The sequence below is a fragment of the Schistocerca piceifrons genome, chromosome 2 (genome assembly GCF_021461385.2).
Source record: "Schistocerca piceifrons isolate TAMUIC-IGC-003096 chromosome 2, iqSchPice1.1, whole genome shotgun sequence".
Classification (NCBI taxonomy): domain Eukaryota; kingdom Metazoa; phylum Arthropoda; class Insecta; order Orthoptera; family Acrididae; genus Schistocerca; species Schistocerca piceifrons.
Window position 1 is genome coordinate 617,517,036 of NC_060139.1, and position 14,477 is coordinate 617,531,512.

Genomic DNA, 14,477 nt, shown 5'->3' on the forward strand with positions numbered 1-14,477 from the left:
TCTTACTAAATAGTGATCTGATAATCCATCCAAGCTTCTGTAGGCTCTTGTGTCTTCTATTCTCAGCCGCACCTTTTATCTGCAAGTTCATTATGAAAGGTGTGCTTCGAGATGCCTACGTAAATTTACAGATGTTTAAAGAAGGTGTTTGTTACTCTTGACCCATTACGTATAGCAAATTATGTTACCTTCTTACCATTGTTACTCAATATATTTTCACCCCTGTACCTGCTATATGCTTAACAGGTTTCTTACCCACTTGGTCTTTTAAGATCTGTTCTCCCGTACTGCAATAAAATTCAAAACACATTATATCAATCACGGCTTCCTCCCGTGCATATATGTCAGTTCCCCCTCCCCCTTCAGACAAAGCAATTTTCAGAATCTATTTTACCAGTACATGCAGGGACACGAGGTGAAGACGGTACAGTAAATAATGACGACTTCAAGACATCTTGCTCTGTAGATTCAACTAAAAGTTGCGTGAATTCTCACAGTTTTGTACAGAGTATGGTGTAGATCTAACAGTTTCGCTTTATTTGTAGTGTTCACATAATCAGAAACGACTTAGTATGGAAAGTTAATCAGACGCACCTGCTTTCGCTAGTGAGTACAGCGTATGTACACTATGTGATCAAAAGTATCCGGACATCCCCAAAAACATACGTTTTTCATATTAGGTGCATTGTGCTGCTACCTGCTGCCAGATACTCTATATCAGCTACCTCAGTAGTCATTACACATCGTGAGAGAACAGGATGGGGCCCTCCGTGCAACTTATGGACTTCGAATGTGGTCGGGTGATTGGGTGTCACTTGTGTCATACGTCTGTGCGCGAGATTTCCACACTCCTAAACGTCCATAGGTCCACTGTTTCCGATGTGATAGTGAAATTGAAACGTGAAGGAACACGTACAGCACAAAAGCGAACAGGCCGACATCGTCTGTTGACTGACAGGGACCGCCGACAGTTGAAGAGGGTCGCAATGTGTAATAGGCAGACATTTACCCAGACCATCACACAGGAAATCCAAACTGAATCAGGATACACTGCAAGTAATATGACAGTTAGGCGGGAGATGAGAAAACTTGGATTTTTTGGTCGAGCGGCTGCTCATAAGCCACACATCACGACGGTAAATGCCAAATGACGCTTCGCTTGGTGTAAGGAGCGTAGACATTGGGCGACTGAACAGTGGAAAAACGTTGTGTGGAGTGTCGAATCACGGTACAGGGTGTGGCGATCGGATGGTAGGGTGTGGGTATGGCGAATGCTCGGTGAACGTCATCTACCAGCGTGTGTAGTGCCAACAGTAAAATTCGGGGGGCGGTGGTGTTATGGTGTGGTCGTGTTTTTCATGGAGGCGGCTCGCATCCCTTGTTGTTTTGCGTGGCACTATCATAGCACAGGCCTACATTGATGTTTTAAGCACCTTCTTGCTTCCCACTGTTGAAAAGCAATTCGGGGATGGCGATTGCATCTTTCAAAACCATCGATCACCTGTTCTTAATGCACGGTCTGCGGCGGAGTGGTTACACGACAATAACATCCCTGTAATGGGCTGGCCTGCACAGAGTCCTGACCTGAATCGTATAGAATAGCTTTGGGATGATTTGGAACCCCGACATAGTGCCAGGCCTCATCGAGCGACATCGATACCTCTCCTTAGTGCAGCACTCCATGAAGAATCGGCTGCCATTCCCCAAGACACCTTCAAGCACCTTATTGAACGTATGCCCCGAGAGTGGAAGCTGTCATCAAGGCTAAGGGTGGGCCAGCACTATATTGAATTCCAGCATTACCGATGGAGGGCGCCACAAACTTGTAACTAATTTTCATCCAGGTGTCCGGATACTTTTCATTCACGTAATGTACGATGAGAGCGCTGCGGCCGGCATCGCGCAGCAGGGTCCGTCAGTCCCGCACACTCTGGCTTGTTGTTTGGAGAGATGGGTGCCTGGCATATCGATCAGTAGCGCATCGTTAACTATCCTACTGAGTATGCGTTTTCCTCTTTTTTGTTATTGTGTGTAGCTTCGGTTGATTCTGGTCCACGGCCTTTTGGGCGGAGATGGTCTTTTCGTTGTATACTGTATTTCTTAAATTGGGTGAGAGTGAATCATCCGGATTAAATGGGTTACTTTTCCAGTACCGAAAGCATACAAACGATTCGAAATTACGTTCACATACGGCTGCGTGGAAACGTACTTTGGCACTTGCCTGTTTTTCTCAGCGACTGTTGAGGTTTAGTGAGCATGTGATTCTCGACAGACAGAGATATGGCGTATCAGAGACTGGAACCTTTAGCTAGCTGGAAGAACTTGTACAAACACTTACGCTTCCTATTATTGAAGTTATCCCGCAACGTCTTTCTGATGAAAACTCACGGTGCCTGGCACTGGATTCGAATACTAGTGGTTCGTTATATCTGTGATGTTCGACTCCTCGATCACATTTCACCATCATGTGCACAGCTATCTTGACTGCGCGCACAAAAACACAAAGATTTCCGTACCTTCTGTCTTCTCAACCGTCTTATCAATGAACAGTGTCCATATCTCTCACAGACTTCAATCCTCCGAAAAATACGGCAGAAATACCAATTCCCAGAAGACCAAAATCGTTTTTGTCGCTCCATCCTTTAGCCGCCTTGTCAAAGATCTTCTCAGTGGCACGAACCCCTCTCTGGAGCAGCCCCCCGCATTACATTAGAGAACTAATAACATCTCCAGCTTAAGAAGACCGGGAGATACACATCTGCTGCAGCAACAATAAGGAATACGCTTGCGCCTGAATGCATTCGTTATCCTTGTATATCCCTCTTTCCAACCTGATCTTCCTTATTTACCACTATTCTTAGCCGATGCAGTCTCCTTAAATTTCCTTTTCCCAGAATTCGCTGTATCAGAAAACATGTATTCTGCACACCTATAAATTCCTCTTATATCTGTCACCGTCCAGCACAATGCAAATCCTTGTTCACGACCTTCGTGCGCAGAGCATGAGACATACGCGACAAGGATAGTCTGCCTCCGAACTGCAGCACTTAAGAGGAAAACCTTTCGCGGGAAAGGCTATCCTAAGACGCAGATAAGACGCGCTTTCCAGCCGAGCAAGAAGAAAAGACTACGCGCTTGGCGGTACTTCCGTACGCTGGGCCGCCCACGCCAAAGATTTACAGGATATTAGAAAAGAGCAATATTGAAACCCTCTTTCGCTCATCGGACAAAATCGTGAATATGCTGGGGGTGAACGATAAAATAAGAATACAGACACCTGAAGCCTACAGTATCATCGGCGAGTGTGGCAAACAATAGATCGACAAGACGCAGCGAAGTACACTACTGGCCATTAAAATTGCTACGCCAAGAAGAAATGCAGATGATGAACGGGTATTCATTGGACAAATATATTATACTGGAACTCACATGTGATTACATTTTCACGCAATTTCAGTGCATAGATCCTGAGAAATCAGTACCCGGAACAACCACCTCTGGCCGTAATAACGGCCTTGATAAGCCTGGGCATTGAGTCAAACAGAGCTTGGACAGGTACAGCTGCCCATGCAGCTTCAACACGAGACCACAGTTCATCAAGAGTAGTGACTGGCGTATTGTGACGAGCCAGTTGCTCGGCCACCATTGACCACAAATTTTCAATTGGTGAGAGATCTGGAGAATGTGCTGGCCAGGGCAGCATTCGAACATTTTCTGTTTCCAGAATGGCCCGTACAGGACCTGCAACATGCGGTCGTGCATTATCCTACTGAAATGTAGAGTTTCGCAGGGATCGAATGAAGGCTAGAGCCACGGGTCGTAACACATTTGAAATGTAACGTCCACTGTTCAAAGTGCCGTCAGTGCGAACAATAAGTGACCGAGACGTGTAACCAATGGCACCCCATACCATCACGCCGGGTGATACGCCAGTATGGCGATGACGAATACACGCATCCACTGTGCGTTCACCACGATGTCGCCAAACACGGATGCGACCATCATGATGCTGTAAACAAAACCTGGATTCGTCCGAAAAAATTACGTTCTGCCATTCGTGCACCCAGGTTCGTCGTTGAGTACACCATCGCAGGCGCCCCTGTCTGTGATGCAACGTCAAGGGTAACCGCAGCCATGGTCTCCGAGCTGATAGTCCATGCTGCTGCAAACGTCGTCGAACTGTTCGTGCAGATGTTCGTTGTGTTGCAAACGTCCCCATCTGTTGACTCATGGATCGAGACGTGGCTGCACGATCCGTTACAGCCATGCGGATAAGATGCCTGTCATCTCAACTGCTAGTGATACGAGGCCGTTGGGATCCAGCACGGCGTTCCGTATTACCCTCCTGAACCCACCGATTCCATATTCTGCTAACAGTCATTGGATCCCGACCAACCGAGCAGCAATGTCGCGGTACGATAAACCGCAATCGCAGTAGGCTACGATCCGACCTTTATCAAAGTCGGAAACGTGGTGGTACGCATTTCTCCTCCTTACACTAGGAATCACAACAACGTTTCACCAGGCAACGCCTGTCAACTGCTGTTTGTGTACGAGTAATCGGTTGGAAACTTTCCTCATGTCAGCACGTTGTAGGTGTCGCCAGCAGCGTCAACGTTGTGTGAATGCTCTGAAAAGCTAATCATCTGCATATCACATCATCTTCTTCCTGTCGGTTAAATTTGGCGTCTGTAGCACGTCATCTTCGTGGTGTAGCAATTTTAATGGCCAGTAGTGTATTTCGCAGCACTTCTCAGAATACGCAAGGAGTGATCGCCTACGCCAAAAGGAGAAATCTGTAATGGCGGAAGACAGTCTCAACATAAACTATATGTTTGATTTCGGACAAACAAAGCTGCTGTGCAGGGTTAACGGTTTGTGGGAGTTGATATTTAAAGGGGCTGTGGATATACGGGTCCATGACAACCTTGTCCACCGAGATAGCGGTTTCCAACTTAGCACCGCGTGCGATGCAGCCATAACAAAAATATGGCAATAACGCTCCGATGCGAAACCGGCGAAGGCAGCGGACTGAAAGGACAGGGCCCACCCGTACGCGACGCCTGCACCGGTCAGGATTGGCGCTGCCGGCGCAGACGAGGCAGAGGATCCTGCGGCCCAGAGACTGTAAAGAACCGGACAGAATACGAACCCAACACTTCGCCTGAAGATGACAAATAGGAAACTTATTGAAACGTGTCCGCAGAACGAGGCCTTGACGCGGGTGATAGTCCGAGAAGACTTCAACAACTGTCTTTAGTGTTATTAATGGTACAATTACTGTTAGTACTAATATTATTAATATCGTCATTATCACTATTAGTGGCAGCAGCTGCAGTGGTACAGATAATGCCAGTATCAACATCGTTAGTTCGTAGTCAGTATAGTTTATTCACTCTGCCGCTTCCGACTCAGATCATTGTAATACTATTTGTCACCTTAAAATTGTTATTTCTAAGGTAACTATGATGTAATAGTTACTGTATGTGTAAAACCCAGGTCAGATTTAAGAGAGAGCCTGATATCCTGATCAGATCAGGTTAAACATACAAAATAAATAAATAAAATTGGCGTTCACCTAACGATACCGATTTGGCAAGGTATAATAGTACAAATAAGTTATATTTATTTCCGTAGAAGTATGAGAAATGCGTTTTTGTGTAATTACTTGCTACTGATTGGAGCTGTGTTTCTGTTTGTTATCGTCGTAGTAATTGATGGGAATTGCTAATAGACAACTGGAGGTGGCGAACTGAACTGTTATCGGTGAAGAAATTCCAGTGCAGCGGCCAGATCTCGGAATCTTAAATGAAAGTAGTTAGATACTTGAAAGTCTATTAACTAATGACACTGATGCTGTAAGTTTAACCACGTCTAGCGAGTAGAAGCGAGGCTGGTGGCGCTGATTTAAACTGACTTTACACGTGTAGACGCGCAGAGAAGTATCCCTTGTCCGTCAGTAAACGTTGTTCGTCTAAATCTGCGAAGTAGTACGTCGAGGATTATAGCTGCCGTCGCGGTAGTGATTCCAAGCGACACCACGGAAGATTCGAAGTATGGATGAAAGGAACGTTACACGCACACGGCGATCGGGGCCTTCGAGTCAGAGGTCGCTATTTCAGACTTTAGAAAGGTTCATTTGAAAGTGTTCCGTTAGTAATTATGACAGAAAAAATATTAGCAACAAATCACTCACCATGTGCACCAGGAGGGAGCCAGAAAATGAGTGTCCAAGAGGTCCATAGATCAACCTTCTATGGCAAGCATGTTTTACACTTCACAAAATGGACATCGTCCACATTCAGGAAATGTTCAAAACAAACCATTACCTTGCACCACGCACACCGAATGAAAAATGGAGCGCTACAGTTCTCACAAAGCTTCACACGATCAAGATAGAAGGCATTACAAATCGTGCAGGACGCTCAACTAAGTATAGAATCATATTAGTGTAACGGGGTGATGAGAACTGATGGAATGTGTTGGCACACAAACGAATGGGAAACAGCCTGTGGTGGAGTTTATCGTGAAACTAGCTATTCTTTCAGGCGTAGCTGCATATAGTGCGATAACACGTTTTACAGACACAGAAAAACAAACATCCGGAGGCTGAATCTGTCTAGTGGTTCCAGGTGGTATGAACTGCAGTGTCACGCACTTTTCAGGAGGGACAGTTTGCTCCAAAGAAGTATGATTTATATACGCAGACCGCGAATCAAGTAAAAGCAAGTTAACTTTGACCAGCTATTGGCTGAAAGCCGTGCTCATAGCGTAGTTGTAGTTCTGTTAGTTCGTTTTTCCACTGTTGCTTGCTGTGATAAATATTCACTACTGCCCTTGCAGGGTCGCGCACATGATGGCGAGCACCTCCAAATTCTTGCACAACAATAAATAACTTCCAGAATGAGATTTTTCACTCGGCAGAGGAGTGTGCGCTGATATGAAACTTCCTGGCTGATTAAAACTGTATGCCGGACTGAGACTCGAACTCCGGACCTTTGCCTTTCGCGGGCAACTGCTCCACCAACCTTTTTTTTTTATTTTATTTTATTTTTTTTAATCTCATTTTGTTCGCTATTGTTCGTTGGATCTGCTCGGGGCGGACGTCGTAAGACATCCATTGAAGTTCGTTGCTGATCGATTGACTCAGTTTTTTTATTACAGAGGGCACATAACCCTCTGACCGAACACGCTGAGCTACCGTGCCGGGTTGTTTGGTCGTTGCGGACGTCGCAAGACATCCTGTTCAAGCTCGGTGGTTGATCTTTCCACTCAGTTTTTTATTACAGAGACCAACCCGCTCTCTGACCAAACACGGAAACTGTGTGCCGGACCGAGACGCATGAAGCACAATTCACGCCGCATCGTCATAGCTTTACTTCTGCCAGTACCTCGTCTCCTACCTTCCAGACTTTACAGAAACTCTCCTGCGAAAGCTTCTGTAAAGTCTGGAAGGTAGGAGACGAGGTAGTGGCAGAAGTAAAGCTGTGAGGACGGGGCGTGAGTCGTGCTTGGGTAGCTCAGTTGGTAGAGCACTTGCCCGCGAAAGGCAAAAGTCCCGAGTTCGAGTCTCGGTCCGGCACACAGCTTTAATCTGTCAGGAAGTTTCAATAAATAACTTTCCAGCCAATTTTATATCCAGATTAACGATCGGCATACTTGTATACGAATGCGTTAAGGCATTGATGTTAGTTGATCTTGACACAACTCTCTTGGTACCACTAACTTCCAGGTTACCTTTCGCATGCATTTCCTCTTCAAATTCTTGGTCGGAGTTGAAAACAGATTTCTTACTGAATGACGGGATAAACTTTTTATCTCGTCTACAAATTTTCGAGCCGATTCTTCAGTCTGCTGTGGCTCGTCAAGTTAACTCTTTGTCTGAAATTTTGTTGCCTTACTTCTCCAAAGTTTGCAGTGCAGTTTAATGTTGTGCAGCCGTCCACTGCTTCCCTAGAAATCACTGAAATCTATGTCGCACGCAGTTTTACATGCAAAACGTAATAGGTTGCCATCAACCGCATCCTGTACGCTGTATCGAGCATCCTTGAGACGCACAAACACTAGTTTTTGTAACAAGTGCGTCTTGTCCTCCCTTGAATATCAGTAATTTTTCTTGTGCGCTACACGGTCTTACTCTAAATTCATTCATATATTTTTTTTTCTTTTTTACAATACTGTACTATACTTCTTCCATGTACATAAGTATGATAAGTACCCGCTCCTACTACGTTTCACTGGAGGCGGGATTTGTGACTCCCTGTCCCACAAGGAGGATGAACTACATGACTAGACACCTGTTTCAGTATCACTTTCATTTGTTAAGCACGTATCGTCTTCATTGTACTCCTCATGTACACTGTCCGCACAGTCCAATGTGTACGACACATTTCTCCGGCTCGTCTTGCAGAAAAGCTAATATGTGGGGCATCTGGGACTTCCTTCTCACTCTGCGAAATTCTTTGAATTTCCCCTACAGAATACGTGTAGTACACGTCACAAAAAGGACATCGTCGACATTCAAGAAACGTTCAAACCAATTCATTAGCTCGCACCATGACGAAATGTCAACTTCGGCGACCGTTGTTGTAGATATACTGAAGAGCAAAAGAAACTGGTACACCTGCTTAATATCGTCTAGAGCCCCCGCGAGCACGAAGAAATGCGGCAACAAGACATAACATGGACTCGACTACTGTCTGAAGTAGCGCTGGAGGGAACTGACACCACGAGTCCTGCGGCGATATCCATAAATCCGTAAGAGTACGAAGGGGTGGAGATCGCTTCTGAACACCACGTTGCAAGGCATCCCAGATATGCTCAATAATGTTCACGTCTGAGGAGTTTGGCGGCCAGCGTAAGTGTTTAAACTCAGAAGAGTGTTCCTGGAGCCACTCTGTAACAATTGTTCTAGTGTGGGGTGTCACATTGTCCTGCTGGAATTGCCCACGTGCGTCGGAATGTTCAATGGACATGAATGGATTCAGGTGATCAAACAGGATACTTACGTACGTGTCACCTGTCAGAGCCATATCTAGACGTATAGAGGGTCCCGCATCACTCCAACTACACAAGCCTCACACCATTACAGAGCCTCCACCAGCTTGAACAGTCCCCTCCTGACATACAGGACCATGGAGTCATGAGGTTGTCTCCGTATCCGTACACATCCATCCGCTCGATACAATTTGAAACGAGACTCGTCTAACCAGGTAACATGTATCCAGTCATCAACAGTCCAATGTCGGTGCTGACTTGCCCAGGTGGGGCGTAAGGCTTTGTGTCGTGCAGTCATCAAGGGTACACGAGTGAGCCTTCGGCTCTGAAAGCTCTTGTCGACGACGTTTCGTTGAATGGTTCGCAATTGACACTTGATGATGGTGATGGCCCAGCATCGAAATCTGCATCAGTTTGCGGAAGGGTTGCACTTCTGTCACGTTGAGTGTTTCTCTTCAGTCGTGATTGGTCCCGTTCTTGCAGGATCTTTTTCCGGCCGCAGCATGTTGGAGATTTGATGTTTCACCGTATTCATGATATTCACGGTGAAATGGACATACGAGAAAATCCTCTCTTCATCGCTATCTCGGAGACTCTGTGTCCCATCGCTCGTGCGACGACTTCAACACCATTTCAAACTCACTAATACGAGATCTTGATAACCTGGCATTTCCGTGGCAGTAACCGATCTGACAACTGCGCCAGACACTTTTTGTCTTACATAGGCGTTGCCGACATAGTGCCGTATTTTAACCGGTTTACGAATTTTAATACACAAGTCTATACCAGTTTCTTTGAGCTTCAATATGGACTGAAATTTTTAACTTTGTTTATCGTTGCCATTGCAGCGTCAACACTACTAACTTTGTAGCACTGTTGTGAGCAGTTAAACTACGCTGCGTAGCCTCATGCTGCGCTCGCTATTGGGTACCTTCAGTCTACATCTACATCTACATCTACATCCATACTCTGCAAGCCACCTGACGGTGTGTGGCGGAGGGTACTTTGAGTACCTCTACCGGTTCTCCCTTCTATTCCAGTCTCTTATTGTTCGTGGAAATAAGGATTGTCGGTATGCCTCTGTGTGGGCTCTAATCTCTCTGATTTTATCCTCATGGTCTCTTCGCGAGATAAACGTAGGAGGAAGCAATATACTGCTTGAGTCCTCGGTGAAGGTATGTTCTCGAAACTTCAACAAAAGCCCGTATCGAGCTACTGAGCGTCTCTCCTGCAGAGTCTTCCACTGGAGTTTATCAATCATCTCCGTAACGCTTTCGCGATTACTAAATGATCCTGTAACGAAGCGCGCTGCTCTCCGTTGGATCTTCTCTAACTCTTCTGTCAACCCTATTTGGTACGGATCCCACACTGCTGAGCAGAATTCAAGTAGTGGGCGAACAAGCGTACTGTAACCTACTTCCTTTGTTTTCGGATTGCATTTCCTTAGGATTCTTCCAATGAATCTCAGTCTGGCATCTGCTTTACCGACGATCAACTTTATATGATCATTCCATTTTAAATCACTCCTAACGCGTACTCCCAGATAATTTATGGAATTAACTGCTTCCAGTTGCTGACCTGCTATATTGTAGCTAAATGATCAGGGATCTTTCTTTCTATGTCCTGAACCCTGTTGCCGTAGCAGCTACTACTGTGGTTACATGGTAGACAAGATGTGGGGCATCGACTACCATAAACATCGTTGGCCTTTTGCGACCTCGCACTCCACGGGTTTCTTGCCAGTAGTGACTCTGCTGCAGCGCCGTCAGCTGAGCGACGTGTTTGTTGCAGGGCGACAGCGGTGGCCCGCTCAGCGTGCAGGAATCGGACGGTCAGCGCACAGTGGTCGGAATCGTGTCGTGGGGCACGGCCAACGACTGCGAGTCCGGCGAGCCGGACGTCTTCATGCGCGTCACCGCCTTCCTCGACTGGATCGGAGAAAACGCCGGCATCACCATCTCGTGAGCTGCTTCAGCCGACATCAGCTACAACGCTCGGCTGTCGCCTTGATTCTGACCGTGCATCTATGTCTGTCCATGTGGCAGAGTCACAAGCAAGAGGAAACTGTACTATAATGTGAATACTGTTGTCAATTTCAGTAATTTACATGCACCAAAATAAAAATAAAAAATAAAATTAATATAAAACGAAGTAAAAATCAATATAGAGCAATCCTGAGTCAAGAAATGAAAATGTAGCTCTCATGGGTATGCTGGTCCTAGTAAAATAATTTTAGAGTGTGTAAATTATAGATCAAGATATGAAATAATTCAAAAGAAAGGAAGAGCCGTCATGTATAGCTAGCTTCCGCCACGATCAGTGGCCTCCTTCCTCTTGGCGTGTCAGAGTTGAGTGCTAAGTGCATCTGTTGTCTGTAGATGACTGTGACAGATCTATTGTGATGTCTCAATAGGTCATAACTCACATGCTCCAAAATAATGAAAACTGAGATGCCGACGTATTCTCATATAGCTTTATACAAAGAACATAATTCACGAAACAATTATTCACATTTGGCACAAGATCCTTGAGAAAACCGGTGTTAAACTTCATGGTTAGTTTCAAAAGTCTCATCATCCGCGGGATCTTGTGAGTTTTCTCCCGTACCTCATCTTGACCAGCGATTAGCTCACTCGGCGCCATTTTCTTGTGTAGTAGTAAATATTGATACCAGTGGAGTGTGTTTTCTGTTCTGTTGAGTTATTTTGGGGGATATAATTCAATATAGTGGTTGGAATAAAACTGATTTGAAACATAAGTCATGGAAGAAAACGTTTCACCCGTTGAAGAAAGAGGATGCCAAGGAAACGTTCACAGAATCGAGAAATATGGAAGCCAAACGAATGAGGTTAGAATATTCTGTTTTCTTCATTGTTTTCAAATTAAACTGATTCTTGTTATTGGCTTGATTTGTTTCTCCACCTAACGTGTAGGACTCTTTCTTTGGGACTTAACAGTCATGAATCGCAAATTCAATATTTTAGGTCCATTTCTGAAAAATAAACAGAACCTCACAGTGTAGTTTGTTCTATCATTATAGGTACAAACCTTCAGTGCTGCCCCAGTATCCGACATGTCAACACCGCGGAGGAGCATTTAATTGCTGTTCAGTTTTTATGAACGATATTAAAAACTTTCATGATCTGCATATCGAGTCGCAAGACGATAGTTCCCGTGAAACCAACATCGTCCAAACAGCTCAGTACCAAAACTCACAATATCCAAAATGGGGATTGTTAAAACTTACATGTTCCATAGCTCATTCACAAAACTCACATGATTCATAATATAACCTTAAATAATTGTAATTTCTCCATAAGCAAACATAATCTAAAATTTACATAATGATTTATAGCCATTCTTCTTGCACATACTGATGTCAATATGGGACATGCGCACGACGCACGTAAAACACGTTTTTGGTCATTTGTGAAAATTTATGTTTTTGGAGCATGTGAGTTATGCTTCTAACCTACTCTCATGTTTGTGAGATATCAAGATGAGAGGAGGACACGGTGAGATGCCCAGTACCGCACATAGACTACGCCTTTCGATTAATACCAAAGTGGCCATCTGACGATGAATCAACAACTCTCACTCCATGAATCACACCAGAGGTGCTTGGAATTTAGTATAGCCCGCCGATCAGTGATCCAGAACTTTACACCACCAACTCTTCTTCCTCTGGCCACCAAGTGTTGGCCATCCAAATTTCTTCCCTCATCAGGATTCGAGCACGGTGCCTCAGAGTTGAGCTCCACTACACACGCATGCGTTACCAATATGGTTTATGAAGGTGAGTAATTTGATGCAGGAAAGCTAGTGCAAATACTTTGTTTTCCAACATTACTTTGTCATTCCTATGTAATACTCTGCCACTGATTTTTGCCTCCCCCTCAAATAGGTCTCTGGAGAACCGCTTCGACGCAGTGGTAACCTCAGTTCCCACCATATCACTGAAGCTACGCCCTGCGAAGCTATGCTAGCACTTCAATGGGTCACCATCCAGGTCTGCCTGGTGGTGTTGGTCACTGGGCTGCGCTCACGGCTTGCGAGGCCTATTGAAGAGCTATATGAGTGAGAAATACCTGCCTAGTCGCAAGAACTGCATCGGTGATGAGAGCAGTGAGCTGACCAGTCATTCCCTCCGTACCATATCGCCGTTCAGTGGTACCTATTGGGATTTGGTCTGTTCGTTGAACCTTTAAGACTTGGATGGACAAAAAAAAACTTAAATCTCTGAATGTCTGAACTTATTCATTTATCTTATGTCATAAAATAAAATACATAATGATAAAAGCTTTTTGCTGTTCACTGCAGTCACACTTGGATTTAAGGACTTTCTTACGTACTAAATACTTATTACTAAAGTCATGATCATAAATTAAGGGTAATTGAAGAATGTGGTGCCACACAACATGGCACTACACAAAACTGGCGCTAATAGCATAGGCACATAGGGAACACATACGACACGTGTCTGTGTCTACGGTATGCTCACGTAGGCATGCCGTACAACGGGTTGGCATACTACGGATGAGGTGGTCGAGCAGCTGCTTGGGTATAGCCTCCCATTCTTGCACCAGTGCCTGTCGGAGCTCCTGAAGTGTCATAGGGATTTGAAGACGTGCAGCAATACGTCAACCAAGAGTATGCCAGATTTGCTCGATACGGTTTAGATCTGGAGGACAGGCAGGCCACTCCATTCGCCTGATATCTTCTGTTTCAAGGTACTCCTCCACGATGGCAGCTCAGTGGGGACGTGCGTTATCATCCATCAGAAGGAAGGTGGGACTCACTGCACCCCTGAAAAGGCGGACATACTGGTGTAAAATGACATCCCGATACACCTGACCTGTTACAGTTCCTCTGTCAAAGACTTGCACGGGTATACGTGTGCACCAATCATAACCCCACCCCACAAACCACGGCCTCCATACAGGTCCCTTTCAAGGACATTAAGGGGTTGGTATCTGGTTCCTGGTTCACGCCAGATGAAAACCCGGCGAGAATCACTGTTCAGACTATACCTGGACTCGTCCATGAACGTAACCTGGGACCACTGTTCCAATGACCAGGTACTGTGTTCTTGACACCATGCTTTACAGGCTCTCCTGTGACCAAGGGTCTGTGGAATGCACCTTGCAGGTCTCTGGGCGAATAAACTATGTGCGTTTAGTCGTCTATAGACTGTGCGTCTGGAGACAACTGTTCCAGTGGCTGCGGTAAGGTCCCGAGCGAGGCTACGTGCATTACTCCGTGGACGTTTGCGGGCACTGATGGTGAGACGCTGTGGACGTCCCGTACTGTAGCGCTTGGACACGTTTCCTGTCTGCAGGAATCATTGCCATAATCTTGAGATCACACTTTGTAGCACACGGAGGGCCTGTGCTACGACCTGCCGTGTTTGACCAGCCTCCGGTCGCCCTAGTTTTCTACCCCTCATCACATCATCTATATGTGTTGTGTTCTTTGAGCCA

The 14,477-nt window shown here is 45.5% G+C and overlaps 1 protein-coding gene across 1 annotated transcript in view; it reads left to right on the top strand.

Annotated features, from left to right (window-relative positions):
* Positions 1 to 14,477, top strand: part of LOC124775667 (brachyurin-like) — a 102,362-nt gene that overhangs the window by 55,664 nt on the left and 32,221 nt on the right. Inside the window, exon 7 of the mRNA XM_047250495.1 lies at positions 10,789 to 10,958. Within this exon, the coding sequence (XP_047106451.1) occupies positions 10,789 to 10,958 (170 nt within the window). The remainder of the gene's footprint in view (positions 1 to 10,788; positions 10,959 to 14,477) is intronic.